This window comes from Atta cephalotes (assembly GCF_000143395.1).
Source record: "Atta cephalotes unplaced genomic scaffold scaffold00052, whole genome shotgun sequence".
Taxonomy (NCBI): domain Eukaryota; kingdom Metazoa; phylum Arthropoda; class Insecta; order Hymenoptera; family Formicidae; genus Atta; species Atta cephalotes.
This window is the reverse complement of record NW_012130116.1, coordinates 236,295-248,534: the sequence shown is the minus strand read 5'-3', so window position 1 is coordinate 248,534 and position 12,240 is coordinate 236,295. Positions and strand designations below refer to the sequence as shown.

Sequence of the window (12,240 nt, the reverse complement as noted above, 5' to 3'; positions counted from 1 at the left end):
TTCTTCTCAGAAATTATAAAATGAAAAATTTTATAATTTCTGAAGAAAATTTTTATAAAATCTCTGAAGAAAATTTCTGAAGAAAATTTTATAAAATTTTAAAAAAGTTAATTAATTTATTTTTCAAAAATCTTTATAAATTTAAAATATAAAAAATTCTTACAAATATAATCATAAATATTATGAGAATTTTTTCAGCAGATAAATGTTATTATATGCTATTACATGCAGTTAGATATGCTGTTTTCATTTGAATTCGGAATTATCTATCTGCGTTTAGCGATAAAGTTGTATCGAAATGTACTCACAGGTAATCAAAATTATAATAGTCCTGATTACGTACTCCCAGAACAGCTTAAAGCGGTATTTCTCGAAGAAGTGACTGATATACTCATTCCATGTTATATCAATGGCGACGTAACATTGGATAGGATGTGTGAAAAAGATGGCAATAGCCAGAAGAATTTGCACTGCATCTCCTAGTTTTTCATGATAGGCAGATAAGTTAAGCGTAATACTGCCAGCGATTTCGCTGCCGAAACGCATGTATCCGAAGAATCCCATGCCGGCGTACATCGCGACTATGGTACCCATTGAAATGTTCAGGACACCGAATGATGTCATAAAAGATCTAGGGGTTTTCATCTCGTTTTCTAATGGCATGATCTGTAAATAAACAGAAAATAATCTGTATAGTCGAAACTTGTGTACGGATATATCTTTTCGGATATATCTTCAAGAACAATATAGTATAATAGATATAAAAAATTTTAAATAATTAGTGCCTAAAGTTATTATACACGTGGAAATTGCAACAAAAAAAAACTTGTATCTTAAGTTGCATTCAGTTTAGGCGCTCACATACTGTAAGCTTTACTTTATTTTTGTCACTTGTTACAGAAGAAAGATAGCGAGACTGAAGTTAGTGCGTGAGCGTCCAAATTGAATGCAGTCTTAGAAGTATATAAATAACTAATATATTTTCCGTAACAGTTTTTTTCATTATTATTCTTCTATTTAATTTACGCAAATTTAATTTGCGTTAATAAGCAAATGTAACTTCCATTTCTTTTCACGTTTATTTAGTATCATATCTATATAATAAAAGTACATTTAAGACTCTTGTACGTAAAATGTTCTGTTTCGCTCGATTACTTACTACACCAATGGCTTCAAGAGCAAACAGAACAGTGCCAAAGAAAAGTGGAAAATTTGTAACCTCTCCGAATGCCACACGCTCCTCGAAGGACAACGGTTCTCGAAAGATATAGTAGAGTATAATAGCGATACCAGTAAGCATAATAACATTCGCTAGTGTCGAGAACGGTGCCAAAAATTTAAGATTCCTGATGTAATTAACTAAGATCAAAGGTAACAGGATAATCGCCATGTATTTCTCTATCTCCATTGTGATATATGGGCTCAATCCCTAAAAGAAAAAAAATATAATGTTATTATTTAATAATGCACACAGATATAAAATTGAACTTAATATTACCAGAGGCGCTTCGATTTTTTATCAAGCAAATTTTATTTTAAATCACAAAGAAAAATTTCAATTTTTAATTATTAAGAATTTTATTAAGACACTTAATATCAATGAAAGAGTTATGCTACTATTTGTCAATTAATCTTCAAATACAATATTAATTTAATGAAAAGATTGTGAGTTAATTTTAAATAATAATTTTAAATTAATTTTAAATAGTAATATAATATAAAATAATATTAAAAATATTGCTTAATGAGAGCATTATGCCTATAAATTATATTCTTAAATATATAATAAACTTAATATTAAGATATATGAATAAATGAACGTTTATAGATATAATCCTACAGACTTTTTATTTCTAAATGAAAATTGTTCATGAAAAATTATTGATGAAGACATGCAGTTTTTATATCGAATGCAGACGTCAACAAGAATTTATGTAACTTCTCATAATTTAACAAAAGAAATCAATTAAACATACGATGCATTTTATAACGCGTTAAATAGCATTACGCGTCACAAACCTATAAAAATAACAAAATCTTCGAAATATTTCAAGGAAGCCTTGGAAAAATAACGAAGCTACTTCCGTTAATACGACTAATCATATTGACAGCTATGTGTCGAGAGGAATATAATCAGCACTTCTGTCTTCTGTCACATTCCATTGACATTGAATATGTATAATTAAGTGCTGGATTTCTCGAGACATATACATACCGTTCTTTTTCTCGTCAATGTGATCTTGATCTCTCATCACTTTCCTATGTACGTCCTCAATAGAAAACTTTTCGCCCCAGTTTACGACACTTACGTGTTTCAATCACGTAGCATCTGAAAACATAACGACGCACGATAACTGATTATTTTCGCTCATTTTCTCATTCATTCGGAATTTCGTTGAAAATTAATTTTCTATTTGCACAAAATGGCAAAATTTAAAAAATCCAAAAGTAAATTGAAACGATAGAAAAAAAATCAATAATCATTTGTTATTATTTATCAAAATATATTTTTTTTGTTCATTTTATTATCCTATCATTATTAAATTTATTAAATTTATTATCCTATCATTATTAAATGTGCAATTTTTTTCCAAAAAAAAAAACTTATTTATTTTAATAAGTTATATAAATAAAAGCTTAGAAACAGATGCTTGAAACAGATTACAACCATGCCATAATTCGTCAGCTCGGCTCTTCTCAATCATTCGATGTATAAAAATACAATTATTAAAAATACAATTATATCGTATAATTACTTACTACAATTGTATTGCAAAATTATTCCGATAGAATTAATTCTCAACGAATGCCAATTTTTTTACAATTCCAAATAAACGTGAACATGAGTAAAAAAGTTTCACAATGCGTGCGTCATTGTATCTCAGATTGCTAATTTATGCAACCAACATAACATGTATACGTACTGAATGTGGAAAAATACACTAAAACCGCAAAATAAATGTCATCATGCATACGATTAATGATGTACGTTAACTAAATTCTATTGCCATTATGGTCGCTTTGAATCAAATACATATAAATTCTATTTATCACGATTCCAAGAATTTTAAATTATAGCTTGGTGTACCATATGGCGTTGTTACATCCAGACTTATAATTCTGAGAGCTCGTGTTCAAAGTCATATTGACGCCACGCAGTCTCGTAAATAATTTGTTAATACGTTACGTTACACAATGATTTCGCTCTCGCACGTGTGTTGTCGTTTAATTACGCTTTGATTTCAAGGACAGGCGGAAATGGGTGCGTTACTATCATTTAACAGTTTTCGTTTATCGCCAGGTCGAATAGCCTTCGTCTTGCGTAAGCTAGATTTAACAACATGCCGCTGACATGCAATCGATATTGAATCCAAAGTTAATATATCTGTAGCTTTAGGCGAATTGTATTCGTTATGTAAACGGATAATTACAAATCATCAGTTGTCATTAGCTATTAATCGTTCAATCGAAGATGTATACTGTTGTATACACTTTACATATACATTTATATACACGTATCTTACGCTGCTTAGAGAAGTTAAAATTAATATCGATAAAAATGAGTATTCGATAAAAGAAATTCAAAATAAAACGATAATTTCCTCTAATGAATTATGACTTAAATCACCTTGAAGATTTCTATTTAGGGAATTTACCAATTACGACGATACGCAATAGAGCAGCTTTTCATTATATTGCCTTCAATCGATTGTATCACTAAAATAGATATATAATACTTCGTGATATTGATCGTACCAATTTACGTTATCAATTAAGTACATGCAATACGTAATTTGATTTAATCATAAAATTAATCTATGCTACTGCGCACATTTTTTATGTACATATAAATAAAGGTATCCCTATAAAAATTTCTATATACATATGTCTATGTTTATAATTTTAAATCTATATAATCTATATAATCTATATATATATAAATCTATATAATTAAATAAAAGAATTCCTATATTCGGTCAAATATATTGTATTATATATATATATATATATATATATATATATATATATATACTAAAGAATTTTATAACATTCACATTTTCACATTTCAAAGATTTTAAATTCACTGTTATAAAATTCTTTAGTAGTACTAAAATCTTAGAAACAAAATTAATTGTATCATTTATGTTTAGTATTTAAGTCAAAACATCTTTTAGTAGTTAAAGTCTCGAATAATACTTTCGTTTATCGTATTCATTATTGGATTGTTATATAACATGTATTAAATTACTTCGAATTTGCTAGAACAAATAATTCGCCGTCAGAAATTATCTTGTAGAAATAATTTATTTGATTGCTCTTAAGATAATATATCTGAGCAGTATATATTGAAAGTTAAGACTGAGTTTTAGGATTCTTTCCATAGTTAAATTCTTGAAAATTTTTTATAAGTCACTCTTTCGGATTTTTTCGAATATTTAGATTGCATTAATAACATTATTTCTTTATATATTGTAAGTATTATATAAAAAATAGCATCGTTTTTCTAGCTCCTATTATTGTCCTTTTTTTCATCAAAAAATTTTGTATGTTCTTTTGATGTCTTTTAGGTACTAAAGATAGACTATAACTTATTATCCATTATTATTCAACATTTACATTACTGTATATTATACATTACGATATAAATATTTATGAATAACGTATTCGTTATCGAATTATATGCTCAAATTATCAAAAATATAAAATTTTATATACACTGCAAACTTTAAATATTATATTTGTATTATAATTAATATTATATGTCATACTTAATATCTCGTAATTTTTACTATATATTATAACATACATAAAAATATATTATATACATTATTTTATATATTATATTTTTATAAATTGCAAAAATTATTACATATAATATTTTATATTAATTTATAATCTTCTCCACAATATTTCCTATATTTTCCTACATTAGCTTTTCATATCTGATGTAATTGAAATTTATTAATAGTCTGACATGTCGGTTCCGATACTTAGAACCGCAGTTTAAGGATATTTATATGACTCTTTAAACGATTAATGTACAACTTTTGTACATAATTCCGTTCACTTCCCATCCGACCATGAAGTCGCGGCACGCTCGTTCACTACGAATACAGGTATTCAACATGGTTCAACGCGGAACGCACGCGTTGCATCCATTGCATACATACACTCCAACTTAGATGCCGTAATAACATATGTGTCGTAACGATAGTTAACTATCTATTACATCGCGCGCGCACTACGTAACGCCTTCCAATCCAGTCTAAGGTATCATCCACATAAGGCTTAGCGCCGTCGTATTTCACATAATTGCATCACCATAAACGCGCCGCGATGCAATTGCATTTTCAGCGCGGACACGTGAAAATTCCTTTTCGTATATGGAGCGTATTCCATAAAATATCTTATTTAAGCATCAGCGGTCACCAATCAATTCTCCGGATGTTGCCTCTTTCTTCGCGATCAAAGTGTCTGACTCGTTCGACAAGAATACATCGAGAATTTAATAATTTTTAAAAATTGCGTTCTATATGACTGGATCGCAGGAATTCTTTCCGTCCAATCTGCCATGCAACAGCATTTAAGTACGTCAAGAGTGTTAACGATCGAGTATGGTTTACTTGCAAAAAAACTTATACAAAAAATTCTCTTGTGTTATTATACATCGTGTAATCGTAATGTGAATGGTACTTAAATTAACGCGTATTCGATCTGAGAGCTCTCTTACTTCTATTTGATCTTACACTCGTGATAAGATTCCATTCGTTTTGCGCTGCTGCAACAATTCTTGTGAGACCAGTGAGATAGTGAAATTCCATAATAAATCATTCGGTGCGGATGTACTAGAGTTCACATAACGATCGTACATACATGGAATACAAGAATGGGATGAGAATGCGATTGGCAAATATGTTCATTTGACATATACGATTGACGTAAATATGGAATTTCTACAATCCTTTCATCATTTAATATTGAAACACATTAGTATAATGATGTAAAAAATAATTTTTCCTCCGATAAGGAAAAATTCCGAGGATATTGTACAAAATGTCGTCCTCTCTGCAATTACATTACATTTTACATATGACGTTTACATTCGCCTCTCTATTGCGTATATGTCAACGTAGTAACGCAAGTTATTTATTAGGATAATTGATAATTGAGAAATTGTTAAAACTAAATAGCTGTTATTTTATAATAATAATTAAATTAATATAATTAAATGAATTGAATATTATTCTACAAAAAAAATTCGTCATTTTTTAACACATATTGTCAGAAAAATGTACATTTATAAATTAGTAAGAATAAACATACATAAAAGAATACCGAAAATTTTGTTGATTACATAATTCAGTAAAACACGGGAAAAATATGATGTTTATTAATAATAACAGTTTATTAATAATAACAGTTAATAACAGTTTAATTAAAAATAATTTTGTTAATTCAATAACAGTATTAATATGCATTATGATCTTGTTTCAATACGAAAGTTATTCGTTTCATTAATATTATTAAATTAACGAGATTATATTTTCAATCAAATTACTATTAGCTTCAATACTGTTAATATATCATTTTTCTTCATACAACGTACGTATATTCAGAAGATCTCTTTTCTAATAAAAGAATATTTTTATAAAAGGAATTTATTTGATAGTATTTTCGAAGGCATTACGATAATTTGCGTTATTCGTTTTGTTTGTTCAGTAATTTTTGTATGTGTTTATCACATCAATAGAATTTTTCTTTATAAATACATATACAGAAAGAACGGTTTTTGTCTAAAAATTTAACTGGATACATAGATCTAAAAATTTTGCTGGTCTATCAAAGTGATAAAATTATCATAGGATGCTCATAAACTGGTTGCTAAAATCAAAACTTTTTGCAACATTATCGTCATGCTTGAGTGTCCTATATAATTATTTGATGATCGAACAAAATTATTTTCAGACCTGCATCTAACTAAATTTTTATACACTTCAACAAAACTATTTTTTTCCGTAGTAATGAAACATTGTATAATGTGATTATAAGTACAAATAAGACTTTATCCCCATAGATAGTTAATTATATTTTTATTTCATATTATTATGTAACTATTTATGTCGTTTAAAAATTTATATTAAATTTTTTATATTTATTTTTTTAAATATTCATATTTTACAAGTGCTTATTTTTTACAAAATTTAAAAAATTTCGATAACCGGTCATTAGTGACTATTGATGCGTCACTGAAAAGAGTCAAAACGCTCATCACGGATAATCATCATGTGTAATGTTAAAAAGCGTGTTAAGTTCTTAAAACACCTCGATTATTGTGAATTCAAATGCTGTTATTTCGAAAACAAACATCAATATAATAATCAAATTATTGATTCCTTTTCATAATTCGTTTTTATAAATTCACATTTATATCTTTCTCACATTACGTGCTAATAAAAAAAATGTGTTGACTGGTTTTTTTCCATAACATAATATTTAAAATTTGTTTCATTTTATCTACTTAATAAAATAATAACTATATTTTTATTTTCAACTTCTCAATCGGCACCTGTATATATAGACATAAGAATTTGACACAATCAGACTAATAAAGCCTGCGTCACAACGCTCGTGAAATCATTTCATCTTTGTCATTTATCAAATATTAAACAAGAACTCGCGAACATTGCAAGCATTAAGTGGAATGCAGCCAAAGTTTGTAAGACAAACTGTATTTTCAAAACTCGAGCAAGTTCGCGTTTTCGATTTCGATCTCGATAACGTCATCGAGAATGTCGATGACCAGTCGTCTGTGTTAGGTACGATCACCTTGACTCAACCGTACACGCATTAATTATCAGTGACTCTTACATATTTTCTTACGGCGTATTTCCCTGACCTAGATTATTCGCTTTTCAGCCTACGCGCTGTAATGCAGGCAGATATGCGATATCAGATTGATTGGGTACTACCGAAAGAGTTCAAACAAATTATCGATAAATATCGTGCAAACAAGTATGAAATAAAATTAATTTAAACGTGCATGTATATGAAATTGAATTATTGTAAAATTATGAACCTCAAAATTATATTCGTAATATTGGATCTAACATTGTTTCAATAAAATTGATAATCGATTTTTTTCTTAACTTGATATTCGTTCAAAGATGATATAATTTATTAATATCAAATTTTTTTTTATCATTATATCATCAGTATGTTATAATCTTATAACGTAAGGAATACGCAAAAGAATTTTACTTAATATTGAACATGACTAAAGTTTGACTTCTGAAGAACTAAGTTCTTCATACATATCGAAAAAACATATCGCGTATTAGGTGAGTAATGAAAACAAAATAAATCGAAAATAGCAAAGGTACTCACCGATTGCAAATTTGAAGCAATGAAAACTATATAGACACAGCAGGTACCCATCTGATAGATTAGCAGGAAGGTATTTATTACATATCTATAAATATAGAAGAAAAACTTTTTTCATTATATAGATGTACTTAAAAGCGGTTATTATTGTTATTATTACAGCCATTATTTCGACGTCGGAAACATTATATAAAATACGAAAGATAATATAAAATAACTCTTAAGTATCGTTTCTTATTACATTTTAACTACCGGGCGTAGTTATTTTTACCAACAACGTTGCGCAAAATATAAGAGGAAGATATTTATATATAATTCTTTGTAGATTTCAGAAGTTACGCCGGAAAAAGTGTAATGTACTCACATAGAGGCTTTAGAAAACCGTCTGAGGAACATCGGTCCCTCGGACAGAGCGGATTCCGCAGTCGCCGGATACGTCATGGCTGGCACCCTTTTCCTTTTGCACAGTTCGTATTCCGAGCGAACAAGAATTCGCATACAATATATGCAGAGAAGCCCTATGATGATCGTGGCTATTATACCGACAACGTATCCGGCATGATAGAAAGCCTTCGGCATCGCGAGGATCCCAGTACCCAAACTGCCCTTCACTAGGTGAAGCATGGTTTCCGCATAGCTGAAAAATCATGTCGTGAAGAAACCACATTTGTCACGACTGATTATTAACAATTGTCTTAAACAATAATGAGTAGAAAATAGACCAATAAATGAATAACATAAATAAGAGAAATTAGTTTTAAAATTGCAAAATATTTAAATTGAATAGATTTTCGAAAGAAATAATCGTTTCCTGATCTTATACATTATATTGAGTATTATATTTACAATATATTAAAATTATTAATAATTAATATAAGTTATTAATACCTCTACAGTAATAATAATTAATATAATAAAATATGATATAATAAGCATACACATTCCACGTTTCATCAAAGAAGACATTTTATCGAGTCATTCGACATGATTTAATCGGATTAGAAAATTACGCTAATAAGACAATTAGCGCGTGTGAGGAAAACGTCATTTCGCATGCGAAGGAAATAATACGAGTTATATAATATTCTTGGTCACCTTGAATGAGACGAGTTGTATCATTTTCAACTTTAATTAACACTTCAATAAATCAGATATTTTAATAAATTTTGATTGAACGATTTAGTAATACATATATCAGATAATCAATCATCAGATAACTGTTTTGTTATAATCTTTATTAATTAAAAGACAAATTATTGCTAGTATCGTCAAATTTTATCAAGATAATAAAATAGAAAGAATAATAAAATAGAAACGTTATGCCGATATCTTTACCATCAAAGATGTCCTTTTTTGATTGTATTGTGATTGTACACTTCACATATTTTCGTAATTATCAAATATCTAAAGATATATTATTTTCAAGTTATCGTCTATCGTTTTTAGATAGAAACAAGTTACTAATTTTTAAAGAGGAGTACGTCTAATCTTTTAGCGATTAGATTTAATAATACTATTATATTTTTAGTAACAAAAATAAGACAGAAATATTCATATATCAACCTCTTATCCCCTCTTTTCATCTCTATAAATATAAATATATAAATATAAATATATACATACATTTTTTATTATACTGAATTTATCTTTATATATCGCATCCTCGCAATAATTAATTTTGTTAATATATTTTTAAGTTACGTAAATTTTATTTTTAAGTTAAGTTTACTCCTAAAAACTACTCTTATTTTAATTTGTATCATTTTTCTTTTATATCATTTTTTTTTAGAAAGTATTTGAATTTAACTTGTATCACTTTCCCTAATTGTATTTAAAACACAATCCAAACATAATACGAAACGTTTTTCATTCATGTTCCTTTTCTTGCAGGATTGCGATATATTAATACTAATACTAATACTAATGTTACTATTTACTATTAATATTAATATTAATATTAATACTACCATATTGAAAGAATTGCCTTTTATTGAATTTAAATATTAAAAAACATGAAGAATAAAAAAGCATAAAATTAATGAATATAAATAATTATATTTATCTGTTATACATGCGATGAATAACCCATTTTCCATTTCCCATATTAAATTACATCACAAATGAAATAAATTAACATAAAACATATACATATACATATACATATTATAATTATTAAACTTACCTAGTCGGATGCTCTACCACTCTATGTTCATATGGGTCATAATCATTTTCCTGCTCGTATACATTCTTCTTCTTATCTTCGAGTTCTAGGACGTAAATACCGTCATTCTTCTCGGTCGATTTGTAGCTGTAAGGATATAACTTTTATACAAATCATGCGCCCTAAACAATCTAAGTACATGAACTGAGACTTATGATACAATAATAATGAAATTTGTTTGTGATACAATAATAAAAAAAGTAGTCAGTATCGATTTAACTTGCGCGTAATGACACTTTTCTATACTAATTTTAAATTTTTACATTAAATTGACATCTTTCGTTGAAGTTAGAAGATAGAAATCTTGAAAAATAATTTATGTAGGTAAATTATATAAACAGCCTATTTTCTGTATATTTGTATAAAATTTATTATATTAGACATTAGATACTCACCCATGATAATCTTTAGATGAAGAAGACTTTTTCAAATCTTGCAAAGCATCCTGTAAAAATAAATCATAAATATTTTCATTAAATAAAAAAATTCATACTTATTTATAACTGTAAAAGTCTTATTAATATGAAATAAAGCAGTTTTTTGTCCTGTGTATAAACAAACTTTTGTCTAGTGCAATTAAAATTAAGTTTAAATCTAAATACGATTTTTTAGATGTATTTTAAATCTTTCTTCGGATACATATCGTATACACAATATACAATTTTCGAGATATCTATCATTGTCGCTGCATGTCGTATATCACACTTATAACACACTTGTATTCGAATGCTGTACATGACATTATATCCATCGATCATTGATTCCGATTTTACTATTTGTCACTATATACATGCAAGTATAATAATTATGACGATACTAAACAATTATGATAAGATGTTATCGCCTGATGAATGCATATATATGTGAATGTTATACATTTAAAAAGAAGATCGTTCATTTATGCATTTTCTACGGTATTTTAGTTATACAATATATATTTTTTTACAATTTAAGTTATATTGGGTTTGCTAATTTTTCAGCAATAAATGTATTTATTAAATTAATATTGAAATTTTTACCAGTTCATTGACATAAATAAAAAATAAAAAATTTTGAAAATTTCTCCAACAATTAATAAACATAAATATCGTATGGCATATTGATTAATTGCTTAGATAACATACGCTTGCTTTTGAATTATCCTTAATATTCCTGTAATATTCCGCACTTGCAGTCACATTGCGACATGAATGATTATAGATAGCAATTTAATAAGGGAATCCGGCTTTTTCCGTCAAGTCCAATTGATTGAATCAATCAATCGTCTAATATTAATATACTAATATTACTCTATCTCTGTTGCAGTAAATGATTCTTTCCCTTGATTCGTGTAAAACAAATTTTGTTACAAGCGAATCGAGATAATAATAAGCTCTTTCAACTATAGATTTTGTAATTGAAAAAATTTGTAGATTTAGAAACTCAATAAGTATCAAATATTCGTTTAGTCAATTTTGAACGTTAACCGTACAGATTACGGATTAAAAAAAAACAAAAGTGACCAAACGTAAATTGTCGAGTAACGAATTTTTTTCCTTGTTGGTTTACATGCAAAACGTGCTTATTTAGTCATATAAAAGACATCTGTAGTTTTCAAAGTTTTTGTGGTCTATATGAAAAAAAAATACTTATAAAGT

The 12,240-nt window shown here is 27.6% G+C and overlaps 1 protein-coding gene across 1 annotated transcript in view; it reads right to left on the bottom strand.

The window, feature by feature from the left end:
- Window positions 1-12,240, bottom strand: part of LOC105623085 (proton-coupled amino acid transporter 1-like) — a 25,036-nt gene that overhangs the window by 530 nt on the left and 12,266 nt on the right. The window contains exons 2-7 of the mRNA XM_012204486.1: window positions 10,999-11,048; window positions 10,565-10,690; window positions 8,747-9,019; window positions 8,386-8,470; window positions 1,160-1,429; window positions 309-666 (exon numbers count right to left, since the gene is read on the bottom strand). Of these exons, the coding sequence (XP_012059876.1) occupies window positions 309-666; window positions 1,160-1,429; window positions 8,386-8,470; window positions 8,747-9,019; window positions 10,565-10,690; window positions 10,999-11,048 (1,162 nt within the window). The remainder of the gene's footprint in view (window positions 1-308; window positions 667-1,159; window positions 1,430-8,385; window positions 8,471-8,746; window positions 9,020-10,564; window positions 10,691-10,998; window positions 11,049-12,240) is intronic.